Source organism: Tachypleus tridentatus, chromosome 8 (genome assembly GCF_004210375.1).
Source record: "Tachypleus tridentatus isolate NWPU-2018 chromosome 8, ASM421037v1, whole genome shotgun sequence".
Taxonomy (NCBI): Eukaryota; Metazoa; Arthropoda; class Merostomata; order Xiphosura; family Limulidae; genus Tachypleus; species Tachypleus tridentatus.
The window spans coordinates 22,049,261-22,073,206 of NC_134832.1; the positions used below are offsets into that span (position 1 = coordinate 22,049,261).

General features: G+C 31.2%; 1 protein-coding gene across 4 annotated transcripts in view; it reads right to left on the bottom strand.

The window, feature by feature from the left end:
- The window catches only part of LOC143258651 (solute carrier family 35 member F1-like), a 277,728-nt gene that overhangs the window by 140,096 nt on the left and 113,686 nt on the right, over nucleotides 1–23,946 (bottom strand). For all 4 annotated transcript variants that reach the window (XM_076517926.1, XM_076517924.1, XM_076517925.1 and 1 more), the window contains exon 2: nucleotides 5,387–5,496. In XM_076517926.1, coding sequence (XP_076374041.1) covers nucleotides 5,387–5,496 — 110 coding nt within the window. The remainder of the gene's footprint in view (nucleotides 1–5,386; nucleotides 5,497–23,946) is intronic.

Sequence of the window (23,946 nt, forward strand, 5' to 3'; positions counted from 1 at the left end):
TTTTTATTCGGCATTCCTAGCAATGTTCTACTATTTTATTTAATTGAGGCGCAACATTTGTGGATGTTATTGATGAGGTAGGGGACATTTCCAAATTCAACATCTTCGGGGATTGTAAAGAGTATTTTCAGATCTCTTAGGGGTATATTTTTTACAGACATGATAAATAAAATAGGGCTAACCACCTCTCCTTAAGGAACACCTGCTTCAGGAATGAAGTACTTCGAGTACGTGCCTTCAACGTTACTTTTACATTTTATATTTTTCAGAAAGCTAGACAGCCATCGAATAATTCCACGCGGGAACCTGATAAGTTTGTGTCATACAGTACCGAATGACACTAACGATGGATTCTTTTTTGTTAAAACTATCTATGATAAACTCAGTTGACCTAACTAAATAATCTATAGTTTGCCTGACGTATATAAATCCATTTTACTTGTTACCCTTTCAACAATTTTACGTGTATAGCTAGTTGGTCAGGTTGATAGGACGACAGCTGTTACATTCATTGGCTGTCTTTCCTCCCTTACGGAACATTAATACATTCATTTGCTTCCAAGGAAATGGGATCTATCCAGAGATTAGTGATAGATTAAAGAGAGCTGATAGGTGTTCAGTTCCTTTTTGAAAACGATATCCTGAATGTTGTTTTTCCATATAGCTTTGTTTTCGGTTGTTGTTGTATTTTTGTGATCGTCTCAGTTCTATCATTGTTATCTGTTGTTGTTTTTTTGCTTGGGGAGACAAGTTTGATTGTTATAGTTTTCTTCGTTATGTGTATAGCTATTTATTTCTGTTGGGATTAATGGTTCGTACATACGTTTTGTGTTTCGTGTTCATTAACTTGACTGTAGAATTATTGGTTGAAGTCTTTATCTGAATGTGTTTTAAACATGTTTTACTGTTTAAAAACCGTTCTGTCTTTCTTGGTATGTGCTAGTGTGTTATTGATTTTGAGTGTTGGGTATGTGCGTGATGTGTTTCCGCCGTTCGTGAAACATTTTAAATGTAACCAAAAATATTCATGATCTCTTTTCTGATTTAGTTGGAAGCTGTATTGGTCTCTTTGTTCTTGTTTTAGTTATTTTTCCTATGTTTTTATTTTATTTTTGAATGTGTTAATTTGGATTTTGACTCTGGTTTCTGGTTTCCATATGTTGTCTGCATAATTTTCGTCTGCTTTTGACCAGAGATAGTAATCGTGTGTGTAGTTACCATGTGTAGTTTTGTATAGATTGATAGTGTTTCGGTACTGATTTATGTTTGGTTTAGTTTTAAGCATACTAATTGTTTCATACTAAACATTTACTTCAGATAGACTCGCAGAACTGTGGGTTACACGATTTGTCAAAAACATTAGTCTAAAATGTGTTGTATTGTCATTTCAGTTTCTTTTTTAGATAATTAAAGTTTTCTGTTTTGTTTTGGTGGGAGGTGAGATTGAAGGTACATTAGTTCATTAGGTGATTATTTTCTACGTTGTACGAGGTTAAGCGTAAGTCTAGTTTGTCATTGCTATTACGCATATTGAAATCATGTGTTGAAATAGCATCATTATATATAACTATGTATGGCTCACTGAAGAAACGTAAAAACAGTCATTCAATTGTGTTGGCTTTTATGCATCCAAAATGTTTATCTTTAATATTTAAATATCCTATAAAAACACAAATTTCATTATGCTGTACCATGAATTTTATTACAGGAACTGTCCCATGAGGTATGAAATTATTTATGGTAGCAGTGATGTTATACACTGTTTTTGTTGTTTCTCTCGATTGAAAGATATAAGGGTATATTTTTAGAAATGTTCTACTTTTATTCTGTATACATAAATGTATAGCTCGTAAATTCGCGTAATTTATTCAAACACAAATCTAACAACACAACAGTGATAGAATATGTTGTATGCCAAGTACTCACTTCTTACTTTGTAGTTGAAAATATCTGATGTATAGGTTTAGGACGTAATTTACAAACCTACTTCATAATTAGTTTAACGCCCCTGACAAAGTTGCTATTAATTTAATTGCTACTACTAGTCTGCTCTAAACGGACATATTTCAGCGTCAATGGATGGAAATCGCTTTATGTAAATTGTCGTGTAATGTATTTTTAATAAAGATCAACATCAAAATACTGACATAAATAATACAATACTTCAGACTGAAAGTCAAGTAATTAAACATTTCCTAAACAAGGCTTACTTTACTGAAGTCATTCCTATACGTACCACGTGGCATGCTAAGTTCCAGCCTATGTGGAGAGATTAATCATACTTACAGTTTACAGTATGTCTGATAAGGTCTACAAGTTTAAAATTCAATAAAAATTACTTTCATTCTGGAGCTTAACACGCATTCTATATCCAGTCAAACGAAACTAACCTTGGTTTATTTAGAAATATACTCAGTCGCTGAAACAAGAACTGTTCTTAAACTTCAGTATGAGCTGCTTTCTAATACTGACTCTGGTGAATAATTAATTTCAATTTATAATTAGCATATAAAGCTATCAGTGATAATCCAGGCAATAAATGTTATTAGGGTTTGGCTCTTTTAAAACTACTCAGCAAATAGCCCGATGTGGCTTTGCTATAAGAATACACACACTCTTTTAAGACTTGTTTTTCTCCTACACCATAGAAACCTGTGGTCTATTCAGTGAAACTTAGCAACAAAGAAGCAAAAGAAGTTTCTTTTTTAAATTAAGAAATCATTAATTGAACTTAAGTTTACACTTTATTCAATACTTCATAAAGTCATTTTTGTTTATCAAGACAACAAATAACGTTATCCTCATGAGACTGTACACCATACAGTATTAAATACAAAGTTACCACTCTATAACATCGAGTCTTGTATTTTAAACCTCTCCTTTCATTCTTCAATTCATACTTTCAATAGTTCTTGTATTTCTTTAAATGTCTAGACTATCTTTCAACACATGCAACCATCACACTATTAACATTTCAACGTTTATTACCACTAAAGAACTTTCGTCTTAATTGTGTCGTTTTTTTTCAATCCTACTTTCGTAACATAATAAAACAATCACAGGCTGCTTTTACGTTAAGATTACGTCTTTTCAAACCACATATGAATTTTCCTTTGGGCTATTAGCTTCAGAGTAGCTTTTCTCGACATTGTTTTCAAACAATGAGTGTAATTTTATTTTCATTTCTTCCTGATTCTTTCCTCAGTCTCAGGAACTTTTAATTATTCCTTTACTATACTGTAGATACACATACATAAATTTAATGCTTACAAAGATGCATTATTTTAAAATTAGTAACAATATCCCATATATACGCGTATGTGTAATTTTAAGATTGAAAGGTACTTACTGAATACCAATATGCATTAAATAATGTTAGTTTCGCTGAAAAAGCGTCTGAAGTATGCACCTACTGAATCATTTTGAATGGTTATGTACAAGACCCCACAAGAGGAAATCACAACGAATATCAAGAAATAACATCTAGTCAAGCACAAAACAATAAAATTATATTTAGTTATAAACATCATGTAACTAATTCCACTAATAGATTCCTTTAAAAACATTGGAATTGCTTGTGTAATTAAACATCTAACTTTTATTTTATGAGAAGCGGTTTATGAACATTTCCCTAACAAAATGTGTATAAATATATATACATGAATCATAAAGTTTTATTATTAATATTCTAAATAGCACATTTTGATAAAAATAAGAACTAACAGAAGGTCTAATTTATTGCTGGAGAATAATTAAATCCATTTTTAGCTGGTATTATGAAATAAACTATAAGTTGATATATTCTTACACATATTATTTATGTTTAAACTGAAGTTATATTTGTATGCAACTATAAAATATGAGTAGATCACTCATCAATCACTAGAGAAAGCATTTAAGTGCCAGTATAGAAACAGATATAGCTAAGAAACGAGTAGTACATTCTATCTATAACAGTGATTTTTCGTTTGTAGAGAAAGATTTATATGTTGCATTGATAACTTCTTGCAGATCTAGTAAAATGTTACTCTACAAACATACAAAACATTGTGAACTTTTTAAAACATTGTGTTAAGAAGAATGTATATAATGTTGTGAGAAACTGAATTAAAGTCTAAGTTTACCTTTTAACCAATAATGTGTAACTGATACATTGATATACGAATTGATAAAACATTCAAATGTACCTTTAATGTATTTTATTAAGTGTTACATATAACGACAACTTTTATTTGTTTCGAATATTTACGCAAAGTTACGTAAGAACAACTTACCTAGTCACCATCAACTACCACTAACGACTGGGCTATTCTACTAGAATACTGAGGACTCACCATCAGTCTTCGCATTAATAATTCAACACCATAACCAGTAGGTCGTACCCGGCTCTTAATAATAACTCCTCTTGTCCTATTTTTATGTATTTATTTACATTTAAAGTTTATTAACATACCGTTCAATCTCGTGTAGTTACACACATATACACGAACTAGATTTAGATAACCTGCATAATTTTTCGATGTAATATTATCGTGCTGAGAACTATGTATATCTGCAGAGAGAAAACAATAATTACTGTCGAAATGAATGCTCTAACACTCGATGTAAAGTGTAAAATTCTGTTTGTTCCATAAGATATTAAGAAAATATAGGACAAGACTGTTAACAAATATAAAATACTACAACCAGTTAAATTCGTTATAAGATTCATTAGTAAGCTTTTTCGGGTTAATATCCAAAGAAAACTACACTTAGATGCATTTGTCTGTATTGCGCTTATTTTTAAGTTGGTTGTGAATTAAAGGTGCGGTTGAAAAAGCATTCTTTTTTTCCTTTGTGGTATTTGAGCGTCCTCAGACTTAGTCATATAAAAAAGATTTTGCTAATACGAAAATCATAGTATATCAAAAGTAAGTTCTGAAAAAAATAATAGAAACGTTGTTGTTTTTACAATTGAAGCTTTCTTTTAATCGACATTCTAGTTTTTCCGTACACTTACGCCACTCAAATGTCACGTAACTTGTATTTATAGACATTTTCCTGATAATACATCGTTTCTGATTATGTTAGCATTGTAATTAACGGAAATTAAACTTTTTGTAATTTGTGTTAGTATTTGTGATGTTTTGGTTTTAGTACTGCATGTAAAATAGTTTTCAAAAATGAAATTTGCATTTTAGTTTTTTTTAAACAAATGTTGCTTTTTGAAGAAATGAAAGCTGAGTGTTTTGACTTACATGACTTGGTCTATTAACTGTAAGTTTCTAGTAAAACAACTTAACACTAGAAATAAAGTAATCTTAATTTGATGTTACTAATGTATGTCCGATTAAAATAATCCTTCTCAGTATTCTATCTTTTGGAAACCATGAGAAGCGCCACCTACCTGTAGGGGCTTGTATTTTGTGGACTGATTGCAGGAACATACAGCTAACTCCGGTTCCAGACACTAAGGCGGAAACAATCTGGCCAATAATAATTGATCGCCAAATTTCCCTGTAAAACGTAATTGAAAAAAAATAAAATATCTACGAAATCTTCTAGTTGCAAGTTATATTTTTTGTGAAAAAATCGTTTTATTAAGATATTACTCAATAAAACTATGTCAACAATCGCATTCATACATTCGACCAAAAAGTTGATACATTTTACTGCACGACAAACAACACCGATAGAGACTAAAATTAGCGGATTTTTTTTTCTCTATTATAAACTAACTAATTAAATTTTATAATTATTATTCATATTTACTTTACCTATAATTGACTTTATCAAGAATTATAATTAGAAACATTCGTTCTTGAACAAGTTTATAATGTTCTCACATTAAATGTTAAAATCAACAACAAATACATATATTCTACATGATAAGCGAATGTGTAAGCATAAGCCTAAAACATAAACCCTAGTTTGTTTTTTCACCCCTGTTACATTATGGATCCACTCTTAAGTAGTTATGAGATTCTATTATCTTTTAATTACTGTAAAAAAGAGATCACAAGCTAGAACTAATTTTAAAACAATAAGTATTAATCATGGTACATTGTGAAGTTAAACTATTTCTTTATAATTTTGATTTCAATACGTTTAAAATACAAACATATACAATTTCACAGTTAAATTTCAGATGACAAAACGACTAATCTAAGATATAAAAATAAGGTTTTGGCATATATTCGGGAAATTTCATTTTTTTTGTCACGTGAAGGCGTACTATATAAATGTTGTAAAGCATACACGTGTTGACAAACTAAAGAAAAACTAGAGGAAGTCTCAATGTTTTATTTTCGTTTTTAATGAAATTATATTTTCTCTAATTTTATGTTATATTTTACAACCAACAATAACAAGTTAACTGGTAATCTACAACAAATATATTTGTCTTTGTTTTTCTCTTTTCTAGCAAAGCAACAGTGCTCAATACCATCTCTGATCAAGCAAAAATGAGTACAAAAAGAGCTGAAGAATGGATTGAAGAGGGACATCAAGATTGTGAAGTTTGGATCACTTCTCTTACTTTTTTTAGAATATAAGCACCATGTTCTGTGAGAGACATTGATATACGAGCTTATCTTGCTGAAATTTCAAACTAGAAGTTTTATGATACAAAAAGGAAGAAATAAAGCCTTTTATATACGACCTAAATCTTAGAGCATCGACTTCATTTCTATGGTAATATATATATAATAAAAATGTATAACGTATTAACAATTTTGGACATGTATGTTTAACACGATCCAAATAAAGTAATATCGATTGACCTTATTTACGTAATTACATAAGACGTATTGCAACTATTTTTTTCTTGCCTCATTTGAGTGTGAAGTCATGAAACTTTAAACCATGAAATTTAGATGTTGTAGAGAACTAAAGAGATTGATCGCTATAAAGTTTTGTGACGAAAACAGAACGATGACTTTTGCTACAAAATCACAAGTTTCAGAAGTTGTTTAAATATGAATGTGATTATTTGCTTACTTATAAAAGAATGGATGAATGAACATTTCAAATAATGTGTGTTTATCGTTATATCTAAAGGACATACAGAATGTCAGCTGGCAGTCGTTTGACAAAAAATAAATTTAAAATGGTCAGAAATAGAAAACCAGTAATTAAATAAACTTTTATGCAAAAGACGTTTGTGATGGAACGAATTGGACACGGACAGCAAAGGAAAACAAGAGGGTAAACAAACACTAATCTTTATTTAAATTTATGTTCATGAATGAACTGGCCGTCTTAAAGTTAGTTAGATAAATGATACCAAAAGAAAAAAGCAAGAAGGAGAGACTTCTATAGATATTCCATTTTTATAATTAGTAAAAAACTTTGAGTGGCGTTATACAGGCTTATATACAATTTTACATTAACCCAAGACATTACAGGTTTCTTTATTATCTGTTTGAAGCGGTTTATCTTCCTAGAAGTAAGTATAAGAAACAAGTACATGTTAGCTGGAGACTTATTAACATTTTGCAGTTTTTTGTTTCAAAAAATCACATGTTTATAGCTTTGAGGCATTCAGTCAACACGGACATGTTTAACTATATAAAGAAATTGCACAGAATTGTTTTTTTTATTAGCGAACACATCTGAAAGATGATACATATATGTTAAGGAATGGTGAAATTAATAGCTGTTTTAGATAACAGATAATGGAAGGACCAGGTACTGAACTATGAACACAGTAAATCTATTGATCAACGATTACCATAAGCTGCGTAAAACCTATGACTTTTGACCCCAATTTACCTTGAAGCAATTAAATTTTCAGTGCATAAAAAGGTTTACTCTATGTGCAAAAATTTAAAACACTATCCTTATATGTTGAGTACCTTATTGAATAATGCTATTTCTAAGTTCGACTTTGATTATTTTATTCAGAAATATTCACAGAATAACTAATTTACAATGTTCTATAACTAGTGACACCTATAACATTTCTTGATTTATTGTATAGAAAGACTTGAAATAAAATGGTATTGAACCGACATTGGTGAACATTTCAAATTTTACTATTTAATGCGGTATTTATACATAAAGAAAAACTTTTTAAGAATAAAATAAAAAGTAATGCAAACAAGATAACAGAGATGGGATCTGCACCGTCCCTACACAATAGCACAGGTAAATAGTGTAGTATTTATCGAAAAACAAAGGATGAGTTTGAGCTCAGTTGTGATTGAATAATTATCTACATCGTTATATGTTAATTTTTGACTGCTATTATACAGGAATGATGTAGCTGTCATTGTATTAGTATATGAAAATAGTTCTTACAAATCAAAATTCACCCTCTAAACCATATACTAGTTTGACTTTTAACCCATAATGGCATAATATTGTTGTTGGCATTAAATCTGTCATGCTGTAATCTATCTCACTGTTAACATTAAACCAGCATTTTTATGACATTACAGTTTTCAAGAAATTAACAAGAGTAAAGTCTTATGCAATTGTTGACTTTAAACAGAAAATGATGTGCTATTTTCTCACTTTTAACAACAAACATAGAATGAGTTGATCTAATTTTACTGTTAACACACAGTCATTACTGATTACCTTGTATATCTTTTAAATGGCTATTTTGATTAGCCAAGATATAGCAGTCCATAAAACGATTACATTTTTCTAATTGAAACTGAAAATTATTTTAATTGGCTAAAAACTATGTTTTTTCACAGAACACTACTTGTATGGTTTTGATTGGACACTACATGTGTGTTATCCCAAACAACATTATTAGTTTGGAATAGGCACTTAACTTTCCTGCATTTACCCCTTTTATAATAAATCGAAACATATTTAATCTAAGGTGCATTAAAAAGTAACCGTATAGTCAGTCAATTATGTTGTCTTACATAAATATCATAACACCAGTTCTCTATTTATCCAACAACCATGTGTTATATCCAAAATCAAATTCATTTTACCTTTGAATATCAGTAGTTCTTAATATAAGAATATTGTCTGTTTGTTCATCTCCCTCCTATTCATATTTAAAATGAACTATCTATGCAAATATATGTTATGCATGCGTGTTTTTTCAGAAACGTTACGATATTGGACGTTTTCCATTTTCCATACGTTTTCCACTCTATATTAATTGCAAATTTGCTTTAGAGTATTTTAGAATTTCTCTGATGGCTTAAAACTTTGGTTTTATTAAATGCTTAATTTTTTTTCTGTCTGTATGATATATGCTTTTGAAAAATTAATTCATATTTTGTATTTTCCATGAACCCTCATTGAAAAGTTTATTAAGTAAACAAAAAGTGGGAGAAATTCGAGTAAATACACAATATCTTGAATTTAATCCGTATCTAATGATTGATTGATTATTATTATTATTTTACTAGCAAAAAACGACACGTGAAATGGTTGAATTATTTAACAATTTTTTTAGAAATATGTAATAGCTTTATATACTGACAAAAACACAACATAAAATTACCTAATAATTTTACTAGACCTCCTTTTGTTTTTAATGTCACATTTTTTAAAAGTTTTGAATAATTACATATGGTGAAGTAGGTTTAAAGTTTCGAAACTTCAAGAGATCTGACGTTGTCTTTCATTAAGCTGAATAACAATTCTAACTATAATACATAAAGGCACTTGAATACGATGAAACCTTGCCGTAAGAAGATTATCCTTTTTATGATTCCGTATAATGAATAACAAAATGCTGTAATTCAAAAAACGCCTCGTTGTCAGTAACTTAAACAGGAGGTTTTAACGTCAAATGAAATTCCATGATAACCAAGTAAAACTATTCTACTTTAAGATATTCTCCCTTCTATTTGTATATACAATGGAAGGGGCAGTCTGTATGCAAATATATGTTGTGGATGCGTGTTTTTTTTTTTTAGAAACATTCACGTATTAGGTTCGTAGTACTTGAGTATGGTGAGTTCCTCAGAATTCTCTCTCTTAGTCTGTAACTGCGGTTCGTCTTAGTTATACATAACTCAGAGTGGACGGCCGTAGAAAATCAATTTTCAACTGTCATCTTGGTCTCAGCAATTCCCGAGTGGTTGTCATAGTTTTGGTCGACCAACGTGTGCAAAATACGTAATAGCCCGCTTTCTGAAAAAAAACGTCAGTTGTTTTTTTTTGTTTGCTATTGGCGGTGGTAGAAGCGCGAACCTGTATTCAGAATGGTATACAAATTTGAAGCAGAATAGGGAAACGAATACCTTCGGCGCTGCAGCTTAGATTGACTCATTCTTTGAATAAAAAAGTAGGTTGATTTGCGAGTAAGAACACGTTTTCTGAGTTTGTGGATCAAAGAACACAAAAGATAAAAGAAAACTTATTACGAATATATTGTTCCGTGTGGCGTTCAGCACGTATATCACATAATCTATTTTGCCGATTCATATTCACAAAGGCACGTTAGGCTGTGAATACATATTGAGAGAAGTTGGTTACAAGTGATAATATCAACTATCTCTTCAATCAACATTTTTTAGTCACAGTTTACTTTCACAGAGCTTTGGTCTGCTGACACGAATACGAAAGACAAATAATTTTGTTCTTCATAAAAAAAAATGAAAGACGCGACGCTGTGAAACTTTTAACATTAAATGATATTACAAAATAGCAAATTTAAAATATTGGATCAATAATATTTAGACAGTTGATAACTAGAAATAAATTAAGAAAAATGTTTGTTGCATTGTAATTGCAAGTTGTTTAACCTTCGAAAAGTCTAAAAACTCTTTATTAGGAAATATATATTCCAAAAGCCACTTTTATATAAACATTCTTGCTAAGTCCCATACTGTCCAATAAAAACATAAATTAAGAAAAATTGTAATTTATATATGTATTTATACGAAAATATGTATTATTTACATTAGATTCTACATTCTCTATTTTACACACTATGTTAACCTGATTTTCCCCACATTATTATCTTATCGTTATGTTATGCAATCGTAAAAATATGTGGAAAATTTATCCCCCTTTCATACATGTTTGTCTTAGCGCAAAGCTATAAAATGAGACGTTCGCCCTCCCTCACTACCGAGAGGACTCAAACTATATTTTAGCGTTCTAACTCCTTAAACTTACCGGCCCACAGTGGCACAGCAGTATGCCTTCGGACTTACAACACTAGAAACCGATATTCGATACCCATTGTGTACCTATGTGCTTAAACACAAACAAATAAACTTACCATTGTCAAAACGGGTGATCCTTCTGATACATACTGTAACTATAGTTAGGGAAAATAAATGGAAGACTAAATATTGTTAATTTTTTCGCGACAAATGACAAAGCAATTTTATAGAAAATTATAGATACATTTGGATTAAAAAAATCAGAATAAACTACTTTTTATTTTCTTCATAAAAAGAGTAATATTAAAGAATCTCTGAAAGCCATAAAAAAGCAAGAAATTGTTTGTACAAACAAATCCGAATTTATATTTTTTTTAATTTTTAGTAGATTTAAGTAAGTTAAACTCTTGTATTTTGTTGTTTGGTTTTGTGTAATTAAGCACAAAGCTACACAATGGGCAATCTTGCTCTGTTCACCACAAATATCGAAATCCTGTTTCTAGCGTTGAAAGTCCGAAGACATACTGTTGTGCCACTAAGGGGGGAACGATTTTATAATTAGCTTTTTAAATCTGCAAGTAAATATCATGTAGATTTTAGTTACACAGACTGATTAAATTGGTATTAGTTTAATTTCGCCACTAAAGATATTTTAAATCCAAAGTTTATCTTATGATACAATGTATATATAGTTAAATGGTCAGCTCATAGATACATAAAGTTTAGGTATAACTGTAATTAATTTTGAACTACTGACCAGAAGAAAGCTAGCCAGTGATTAACACCCATCCATAAAAGGGCTTTGAACCGCATAACAGTATTGACTGTCATTCTTATAATGCATCGATAGCTGAAAGGGCAGAGTCTGTTTATCAGCATAGTGGCCCAAACTTTGGAATTTATGTTCGTCAGTCCAAAACGTCAGCCATTCTATCACGGCCACTTTTCCGCTAAAGAATCTCTTAGATACATAAACTTTCCCACTGATTAACAAATAAAAGTCCTAAAACTTAAATTTCAAAGCAGCTTAATACAGAGTTCTATAAAGATTATTAACATAAAATATGTGATCTAAGTTATCGCAACTTCATAAGTTAGTTATCTTGTTGTTTTCTTAGAGTAAAGCACTTGCGAGGAATAAAACCCCTACTTTTAGCGTAAACTTACCGCTGACTGACCTAAGGGACGTTCTGTTATCTAAAATAATAGAGGGGTGGGTGGGTAGGTGTTTTCTTATAGCAAAGCCACATCGGACTATCTGCTGAGCGCACCGAGGGGAATCGAGCCCCTGATTTTAGCGTTTTAAATCCGCTGACATACCGCTGTACTAGAATGATAAAACGACATTAAAGTAAAAGTGTTATATTTGATACAAACAAGTCCGAATTTAGATTTTTTTTAATTTTTAGTAGATTTAAATAACTATTATAAATATTTGATGTAATATGCTGGCTTTATGGCGATTGGTTATATTTTCTTTTAGATAAAAAAATTTGTAAAAGTAATAATCTGCTATATAATATACAAGTAAACTCTCTATGTCAGATAAAAGGGTTCATTGTTTGTTTTCCAATTAATAATTTATTGAAAGCCTTGACAATAAGAAATCCAAATAAGTATTTTTTTTTTTTTTTGTTGTCACTTAATTTGGACAAACGTATTGTTTTAAGATAGACTTTTGTGGGTTTCACGAAGTAGGTATTAAAAATATATAAGCAATTAGTTGCTGATTTGACAGAGTAAAATGTATTAAAGTATCTGATAAAAGAGATGAAAAAATTTATAATCGCTACCCTCTATTTAATTTCTTAAATACTTAATACAGTTTTAGAACAAAAAAAACCTATAATTTCCTCCTTTTTTAATATATTTACACTTTTTACAGATAGAGAGACAAAGAGGCAACAAAGAAATATAAGGTAAGAGTTGATATCAGTATAGATCGTTAAATAGGTTTATTTTTCCACAACAACGCCTTTTCTGGTTGATGTGAATAAACCATCACTTTAACCTGTATTACAGCAACATGACAGGATCAGGTTGATTTTTACAGGTATATCCTTCATTTCATGAGTTGGAAATGTCAATCTTTATAGAGTTTGAGGCTCTGGAGGGTCTCCTAACAATTATCTTTCTCGTCTCTCAAAACAGAAAATAGATTTTATTTGAGAGTAAAGATTGTTTACATTAGTTTCGTTGACGTGACGTTTAGCATAATTATCATAATATTGATACTAATATATATGAAGAAGGTCTTGATCCTGTGGAAGAAACATTCAAACATTTTGTATGTATTTTAGTTTGTTCATATATATGTATTTTTTTGTAAAATAAGTTGTTCATACAATAAAAATAAAGTGAGAAAAATATCTTTGAGATGTTAGATTAATTTGTGCGCGCAGACACACACTATGTATTTCCTAGTTTCGATTCTTCTTAACTGTACTTGGCTAAAATAAGTTTCAGGGTTTATTTCTGCTCTATTTAACAATGGGCAGTTAAAACACTAAGACGTCGAGACAGCCCCTCACTCATTTAGAGAAGTAACCTTTGTAGAAAGTATGGTATCCAATGATTGAAATAACGTAAGCCGTTCACCATAGCAAAGTAGTTTGAGTTTTATATAGGACTTCAGTGTCTTTTTTGTTCTTCTTACGTGCTTTGATTTTTTACTCTCAGACGTATAACTTCGAAGACCGAAATATACGCAGGTAATGGTCCATTGAAACTGCCAAATGGCTGTAACGGCTATTTCTGTTGTTCGTCGGTTCAGTCGAGTCAAACGTATCCACCCACAGACAACTTATTGTACGTACAAACTTCTTACCGCGTGCTCACTGAACTAGGTTTTCAATCATTCCCAACTTCTAACAAAAGTTGCCCATTAGAGATACACAGTGAGTGATTCTGAAATATGTAGAAACAGAATACACATTCAAAGACACTCAAATGTAATTAAACAATAAATAAAGTTTGTTATATGATAATCCCACCAAGTGTATTAGTTTTGTTCTAGTTTAGATAAAGATAATACCTGTAACTCAAAAAATTGTTATACATAAATGGACGTGGTACTACTTTTTCAATAAACAGACATGTGTTAAAAAAAAACACATTTTGTGATACGAGAATGGAGGCTTCCAAAATAAATGTTAACTTTGAGCTTTGTATTGCTTAACACTAAATTTAAATCTCCATTCGAAAACTAACGTTGCACATTCTTTGAGATTTGTTATCAGATTTGAACGTCATGGAGGCTTTAATAGACACAACTTGTTTTAATGAACTTGTATTTGTATCTAAATAACATAATATATTTTAACCTAATTTTAAGTTGTAGTTTCTAAGGTTTATGTTTCTTTCCTTAATATAAGAGTGATAATTTTTAATTAGTAGAATATATTTTCTATATTGTGATACTAAAAATGCAGTTAGTTAATCATGTAAACACTAAATAAAGTAACCGACTACATTCATGCAGTGAAAATGAAATATCGCTCCATCAAAGAAATACATGAACTGCGACTAAGGAAGGCAACTAATCACTTTTATACAAGTGTTTTATTCATTCTTTAAAAATTTGACAGTCATCGCTCTTAGTTTATTTTGTTTTATTCATTAAATATCGGATGTTATTGTCTAATTTTACTCGCATAATAAAGACCTATGAGAGCTAACTACTTTGTATTCTGTATAATGAATTAAACCAGTTGTGTTTGAATGTATATCGTCAGCTTTATCTTTATGTCATAGCTTTATTACAAACTTTAATTAACTTTAATTTGCAGGTATTTGTCAACCCACTACAGTTATTACTATGCAAAATCACTTAATTATAAAGCTGGGATACATTAACATCAAGTCCTCTTGCAAATGGATTAGTGGCAAATTTATAGACCTACAACATTAAAATCCGGGATTCGATTCCTCGTAGGGCAGAGTGCGTATATTCCATTGTATAGCTTTGCATTAAAAGAAACAAATTCTAACATAACGACTTTAGAAATTCTATAAGAACAAAATATTTCTACTTACTTCTGATATGCGAAAACGTTCATTAAGTTGAATAATTAGCATTTAAGCTGTTGTTATAAATGAATGAGCTAATATTATGTAACTTTTATCATGACATTAACTTAAAGTACAAACTGTTCATTATATATCCAGCTTATAACAGGATACCGTAAAATAGCCATAATAAGAATGTGTCTTTAAAGCTTTTATTTGAGAGTAAAAACTGTTTAGACTAGTTTCATTGACGTGACGATTAGCATAATTATTATAATATTTATGCTAATGTATATATTTTTGAAAATAAAGTTAATTTTCTATTTTAATAATAATATGTGAAATAACAGTTTCAAATATAAAAAAATCCATTTGCTGGCGTAAGCTAGAAAGGACGGTCTACGTATCATACTATTCAGCTTTCATATAAAATCGAATAATAAAAATGTAATAACCTTTTATTTAAAACTCAGTCTAAAACCTGAAGAAATAACTGTCTCCAACAAAAAAACTAATTTATATTTTTATGAAGATATTGTAGACGACAGACTGTTTTTGTTGTAAGAACAATTGTACTTTATCTTACTTTAGATTACTTAGTAATTTAAATAAATACGATAAGGAACAATAGAGATGAAACGCACCTAAACGTGTTACTCAAACGTAATGAATTTTTACTGACTTTTTGCATCATGACTTTCGCTACCTTATAATACTCAATACTTTGTCACGAGTTTTGACAAACCACGTGCTCTTGCAGCATTACACAATACATTATTTGTATCTGTAATATAGAAACTTACGCAAAATAAATTTACGAAAGGAAGAAGTGAGCGCTAAAAACATATGTTCATCTTTATAGCCTCTTTTCTGATGTCAGATTTATAAGGTTCAACGGCGTAACGATAATAGTATGAACAACTACGTTGTCTAATTACTGAATTTGGTCATCGAGTTATAGATATATACATGTATGTGGCCCTACCTCCATATATATAGTCACACAAATGACATATTTGTCTTTTCTGAACCATATGTTATGTATGAAACATTGAAAATACAAAATTTATGAGATAATTTTAAAAATACTCGTTTATATACATATATATGTATATATACACACAGATGGCGAGAGTTCTTGGCTGCACGTTTGCTAAATAGCTATTGCTATAAAAAATGTGACAATGCGATTTAATAAAACAACAAGAAATACTCAAAAGTTGGTAAATATGTACATATGCTGAAAACACCCATAAGATGTGGTTTGTATGATGGAAATTTCCGTCACCAAAGTAATTTATTACGTATGCACTAAAATAAAAAGGAACGAAATGGGGGAGGGATGACAGATTGAAATTCAAGGCAGCTGTAGCTGCAGGCACTTCGACCTTAACTCTTCTTTCAAACAGTCGCTCTCTTCTTGACATTTATGGGCTTTTTGTGAGATTTTCTGTGCTCTTTTTTATGCATTTTATAGGCACTTTCCAAGCAAACTAGTCTGGAACTGTTCCACGATCTTTTCGTCCTCTGCTATTTTGTTTCTTTTTTGTCTACTTCACAATGTTATCAATGTTTGCATTTAAAAGTACTATAGTACAGGAGGTACAGATCTCCTTCTTTAGATGTCCTCTAGGGAAACTTAGAGAAAATAATCATAGAACTATATACAACAAATGAAAGCTGTACATGTCTGTTCTGCTATTCTCTTTCCCAAACTAATTTGAAAATATCAGGAAGAAATATAACCCTGCGTTGGATTCTGTATGGTACATTTTGTGGATTATTTTCAAAAATAGTTTTTGTTATTACAAAGAAACAAAATGATAAAATCTACAGAATATTAGTTTTGATTAACAAACAAGAAACACATTATCTTCTTAATATTAAGAGTTATAACTGTAGCCAAAAGAATTAGATCAAAACATAATAGGTAATGTAAAAATGTAAACAAAAATTATGAAATTTGTTTAAAAAAGTTAAGGACAGGGAAGAATTCCATCTTAGATATCATATCCAAACTGGCTTGGTAATATGTAATATTATTTGATCAAAACGTTTGGAAAAGGTTTTGGGAAAAAATATATATGTACGTATAAAGATTATCTAACATTTATACCAAAGTATCATCTCAATATATTAAAGATGATTACCTTCCTTCAAATTGTAGTTTTTTTAACTTAAACAAAACTAGGCTAAATATAAAGAGGTAAAGAAAATACAAACTTAAGATACAAAATGGGAAGTAGGACCCGTACAGTAGTGGTAATTACCAGCTTTGACTTTTATTCACAAGTGAGAAGAAAATAAAATATCGATATTCAAGCTTCCGATGTCTCAGACTTAAAACTATTATTCACTATTTATAACTAACGATAAGAATATAATTGATATAATGAAACAGAAAACCTATGAAAGGGACGTAAAATATAGGTTACTACCACCGGCTACTGGTGTAATAAAAGTAAAACTTTATTGTGAAGTTGGCACTTGGAATACCATTCATAATATGTCTTGATCAATATTCATTACTACTGTTAAAACAGTTCAAGATGGATTGTCCTTCATATTAAAAATGTACTAGGACTACCTCTTCTGTTAAAGTATATGCTTCATTACAAGAACAATTCTAAATAACCATTCATGAGATTTATGTATAGATCAATAATTACAACGATTATTAGAACAGTTAAGGATGGAAATGTCCCTAACTTAAAGAGGTAATAATACATCTGCATCTTCTGTCAAAATGTACGCTATGTTGTAAAAATAATCTCAAATGGTTGAGTATGCTATAACGAAACATTGTTGAAGCCTCATCGTGTCATTACTTTCTGGTCATACTCTACCTGATGAGCGTGGATTTTGACAACCGATCTGCGGCGTAGTTTCACTTGCAAAAGGCTTTGTCGTAAGATGGCTATGATGTCCAACCACACAATTCCTTCCTGTTGAATTTCCATCATCAATTTAATGTATAAAGACCACTGTTTCCTGGCGTCAATTCCATTAATCCAATCGCACAAATCTTTAGTCACTACATCTGGTAACTCATCTGGAGTACTCATTTTAACCTGCAGCTGTTTGAATTATGCAACGATTAAACGAAGTATGATTGGAAGTCTTTTTTTTTAACTCGTATCCTGTTGACCCTATTTCCGTACAAAGACGTTATTTTTGTGTGTTACAAAGGGCCCAGAACTCAGGTCAAAATACTTGAACTTTATTACCACTCTTCTGTATCATAACATGGCTCTGGTATAGTATACACCTGTGATCATTATTCTCTTCTGAAAAAAAAAATTCGTCGTATACTATACACTAATTTGGCAAATTTCTCTCATTCATTGACCTGTGGAAAATGATAAGAGACATGTACAGTCAAAAAATACATACGTTTTCTCGTGTGCCACCACGTTCTGGCATGTCTCCTGACTATGTACCATCCGTACAGGTTTTACGTTTAATTTTCTTTCCCTGGATATGTTTTGTATATTTTATTTGTTGTTTACATAAATATTATTGCCAATTTACTACTCCTTAGAATTCAAGTCTGTTTTTGTCAAAAATATCAATAAATTTCATAACTTCCGCTTATTTTTAGGATTTTATAATTTGTATGAATCATTTAATAAAACAAAGAGTTACACAGTTAAAAACTGAAACTTGAATATTTCTTCTAAATAAAAAAACATACAACTCATCAAGTTGTCTCTCTCACATTTAAATATTATAGATTGATCTAAATGTGCTTAAAATAATGACAAACACTTAGGCTTAACACATGTTTGGTAAGTAAAAACGTTTCATCATTAGTAAAGCTTTCTTCTTTCTAAGACATCTCTTCCACGTTCTTATCTCTTTACTTCGTAAATTCGAATTTTGGAGATTAAAGTATTTTTTTCTTATTTTCTGTTAACGCTAGTTATTCTAAGCACCGGAGGTCGCCCTCAGTGATTCCGGAAAGTGAATACCACAAGAACGCCACTCTCTAAGTTGATTATAATGGAAGGAGAGTTCCGTAAATTCAAACAAGTTTTCCTACATTCTTCAACGAGATTGTCGCTCTTCAAATATGAGGCTTGCTGAGAATGATTTCTATTAAGCGCTGCAGGGAGCGCGAAAATTTCTGTTTTTCTGTCGGCTACAGCAGTTTCGCTGCTGGGTGGCTTTGTCACTGGATGTAACTGATCGTGAGGAAGGAAGCGAAAGGTCAGTTGCGATTAAGATAAAGATTCTAGCCGAAAATTAGGCTTATCATAATCATGCTAATTGGTGAAACAGTATGTACTGTGAAATAAATATGGTTAAAGTATTATAATTACTAATCAAAATGTTACATCTATCCGGTAAGTCTGAAGGATTATAAAGCTAAACACTAGGTTTCGATACCCGTGATGGGTGCAGTACGGATAACCCACTCTATAGCTTTGTGCTACAAATAAAAGAGCAGTCAAACACAAATCCAAGTTAAAGGATGAAAACGTGTATAATTTGATATGATTGTGATTGAAACATTATGCGCAATAACCAGTAAATATAGAAGTATTTTTATTTTCAGTTTCAACGAGGCAACATTTATATATGTTTAAACATACATCCGTAAAAACGTTTGCCTAGGAAAACATGTTTTAGGGATAACCTTTACACTTTTTTCTTTTTTTAGTAATATGATATAAATATTTTTTATTTTCTCTTTTCTCTACTATCCACAGTATCTATTTTGTAACCTATTACTATAAACAAACAATACAACGTAGAGCTACATCTAAAGAGCACATAAAGAAATACACTATTTTTTACATAATATAACAGTCTAAAAGACTGTATTCATAACTATTAAATACAAGATAAAGACAAAATCCGAAGAACAAAGAACAGTGTATTTATATAAAAGTTTTATAAAAGGGAAACAAAATTATTTTACCTTTTGAAGTATTTTTTTTATATTTGATCTTTATATCTCAGTGTTTTAAAAGTTATCTTTCATCTTGATTCACATTTCGTGTTTTTAGTTTAATAACGTATTATTTCGTGTAACTAGATGCTTTAATTATGGTTTCACACATGAAAATTATAAAACAGCTAAAATACAAATATTATCTTTATTCTCAGCATAACAATACAACAATTAAGCCATAATACAATTGAAATTATGTTTTTCTCTTGTACTGAAATTGTTGTTAATGCTCGTTTAAGTTATTTCTTAATGCAATATTTAGTTACCAGTTTCAATGTTCCAGTCGCCAAACTCATAATTTACGAGTTCTTAACGCGTTTGTTGCGGTTAACATGCGATATCATAGTTTAATACGGCAACAAAACCTTGATTGTCCTAGAGTTAGAAGGTTCTGTTTTCTCTCTCCCTCTCGGTATTTGGGTGATCTTATATACCCTGGATCATGCAGTACAAGTTAGTATAGCCACTGCTTTAGGGTCAGAGTAGTCTGAGTTTACTCCCGCCCTTTTCAGGGCAATGTCCATGTACTATTTTTGTGCATTTATCGATATGATTTGCTCTATAAATAGGAAGTCTAGTTTGATGGTGGCCTTCCCCCCTTATATATATATAATTTTAATTGATTTTTGTGTTTAAGATATATGTTGATCGGGGAGAGATATTCGTCATGTATGCGGTACCTGTCTAGTTCGCATAATAATTCATTTTTCATTCATATTTTATCGAAATACGTTGTTATACTATGTATGAGTCTATCTACTGTCATTGGTATGTTTAAATATTTGTGTACGACGTTGGATGATGTGGTTGTGGGAGTTCTGTATGCAGTTGTGAGTAATGTGTTTTGTATTGTTTGCAGCTTGGTTTTTTTTATTATTTTGTCACTTACATTAATCCAAGCTGGAACTGCATAGTCAATTACTGGTTTAATGTATATTTTGTAAATTTTTAGTATATTGTCTATTGATGCTCCACTGTTCTTGCCAGTTAGACTCCTAGCATAGTTGGTTCTTCGCCAGACTTTACTTTTAATTTCATTTAAATGGTTAATCCATATTAATTTGAGTCATAGGTTATCTTGAGAACTTTTGCCGATGTGGCAATCTGAAGTAATGTTCCATTCATATATATTTCAGGCTGTACTTTTTTGTGCTTTGTCAATTTGGTAAATACGACTAGTTGTGTTTTTGCTGTATTTATTTTGATTCTATATTTTTGGCACTATTCACTTATTCTATTTAATTGTGGTTGTATGTTTGTGGCTGTTATTTCTGGTGTTGGGGCACTTTTCGAGACTGCAACATCAGCAAACAATCTTGTTAATACGCTTGTTAGTTTGTTTTCGAGTTTCGCCCAAAGCTAAACGAGAGCTATCAGCGCTAGCCGCATTTAACTCAGCTGTGTAAGATCAGAGGGAAGACAGTTAGTCATCACAACCCACCGCCAACTCTTGGGCTACTGTTTTACCAATGAATAATGTTATTGACCGACACATTATAACGTCCCCACGGTGTAAGGGGATTCAAACCCGCGGCTCTTAGATTACAAGTTGAGTGCCTTAACTATATGGCCATGTCGGGCCTTTCTTTGTTAATAGATAAAAGTGTACTGTGACTCTAGAGAATGAAGTCATGAAAAGTGAATCGTTTGTTCAGAAATGTTGGGAGCAGAACACATCAAATAAATATACTTCGTTTAAAGTTTTCTCAGTCAGCACTCTAATTTAGGTAATTAAATGCACTTGTCTGGATTTTAGCGATATTTTAGGTCAATGAAGACAAATTGATATTCTCAAAATGCAAACCTGTAAATAGTCTCCAAGACGGCAATTTATCGTGTTTTCAGGCAAATTAAATTAACTAATATAGTAACAGAAACATGAGAGGAGAAACTGGTATTTTTGCACGAGATAGTTTTTACTAGGACTTTATTTTTGTCATTTTTTTCGAAACGCTATCATTTATTTCTTTTTTAACTCTGATTTTAGCAATTATTATACTGTTATTCATACAAATTATATACATATATATATGTATTGTAGTCGCGATATTTCTTTTGTTTTATAACTCAATTAACATACGCTAGAGATAATTTTAAAAATCTACTCGGCATTTTGTTTTGTTACTCGTAATTATTCTAACACATGCCTTTATCGGTCGATATTAAAGTTCATTTATATATATATATATACAAACACACATTATTTTATCCTCATTTCTTAGCTATCACAACTCTAGTCTTTACACTTTAAAACACTTAATATTCTATCTGAATATCTACTTCACTAAAGAAGATTACTTTACGCTTTCTTAGGTATTGATAAACTGATGAATCTTACATTCATCTTAGACAGGTCAAACGAAAATTTTAATTCGATGATCAGAATAACTTCGAAAATATTAATACGTTTTTACTAAGTTGATTGATGATGTACCTTAGTAGCTATCTTAAAATTATTTTTTGTATGTACAGCTTAAAAGAAAGCGTAATTTAACGGCAGAAAGATATCCACAATTAATCCTCCATCTTTACAGGCCACTTCTTAAGAATAAAGAAATTAATGGCCTGAAGTGAGTGAAAATAAAAAGAAATCAACGGATGCTTCAGCGAGAAGCAACCACACCCACATTCTTCAATTTACACTAGACGTTCACCGTAAGAACTTTTTTATCCGTTCAGAATTCAAGCAACGAGTAGGCACTAGTTCTAAGCCGATAAACACCCATCAGTAACGGTATCGGCATGGCGACTGGTTACATTACTTTTCCTTTTTCCCTCGAACATCCGAGAACAAGAATTACTACCAGTAAATAGCTCTAGCTACAACCAGACACAGATAACTTTACATTCGGGCACAAATGATAGGCTTAGCTTTTTCCTCTTACAGTTGGTCTTTCGCCGGGTGGTTTTGAGGACTGCGATAACAGACCCGAAAGTGAACTACGTGCTGATTGGAGCCAAGATCCCCCAGGTCATTTATTAAATTACAGTTCACAAAGTTACAATCCAAGCAAAATGCAAGATCAATACGACCTATAATGGATCTCCGACCGTGAAAAATGACCATGTTAAGAGAAAGCACGTGCGGCTGCCTGATTCCCTAAAAGCAGGTTTGAAATATCGACACGCACAAAGAAATATAATGATGAATGTGCAGATGTTTGGTTCAAACCAATCATAAATATCAGATACCTACACCTAAAACACTCCCCTTGGCATTAAAAAAAATTTGGGTATTCATCTTCAAGTCCTCCAATAAGTGAAATTATTCTTCATATATTTTTATATTAATTCATACAAATGGAACTTCTCGTAGAGTATGTGAAAAATATATTCTGGTTCCCATAACTCATATTCTCTGAATATTTGTTGAATTAATTTTTCAGCCAGAATAACTTAATCAATCCTTACCAATGCTAAGAAAAAAAGAGAAACATTTACCACTTAACCATTTCTAAATTATTCTTCCACATTTGTGTTTGTTGGATTTTGCCTGAAACCGCAAGAGGAATATTAGTAGTAGTTGACCCTGATTTTGAAGTCACGAGCTAAAAGTAAAATATGCTTATAATCAATATTACCACCGACGATTCCTGGGCAAACTAACGTCGAATAGTAAGATTTTACCGTTACTCTTGGCCCGGCATGGCCAAGCGTGTTAAGGCATGCGACTCCATCTTCTAGGTTTAACAAACCATATTATTATACAAGATAATATTCAAGGCAAAGCGCGTTAAGGCATGCGACTCGTAATCCGAGGGTCGCGGGTTCGCATCCCCGTCTCGCCAAACATGCTCGCCCTCTCAGCCGTGGGGGCGTTATAATGTGATTGTCAATCCCCCACTATTCGTTGGTAAAAGAGTAGCCCAAGAGTTGGCGGTGAGTGGTGATGACTAGCTGCCTTCCCTCTAG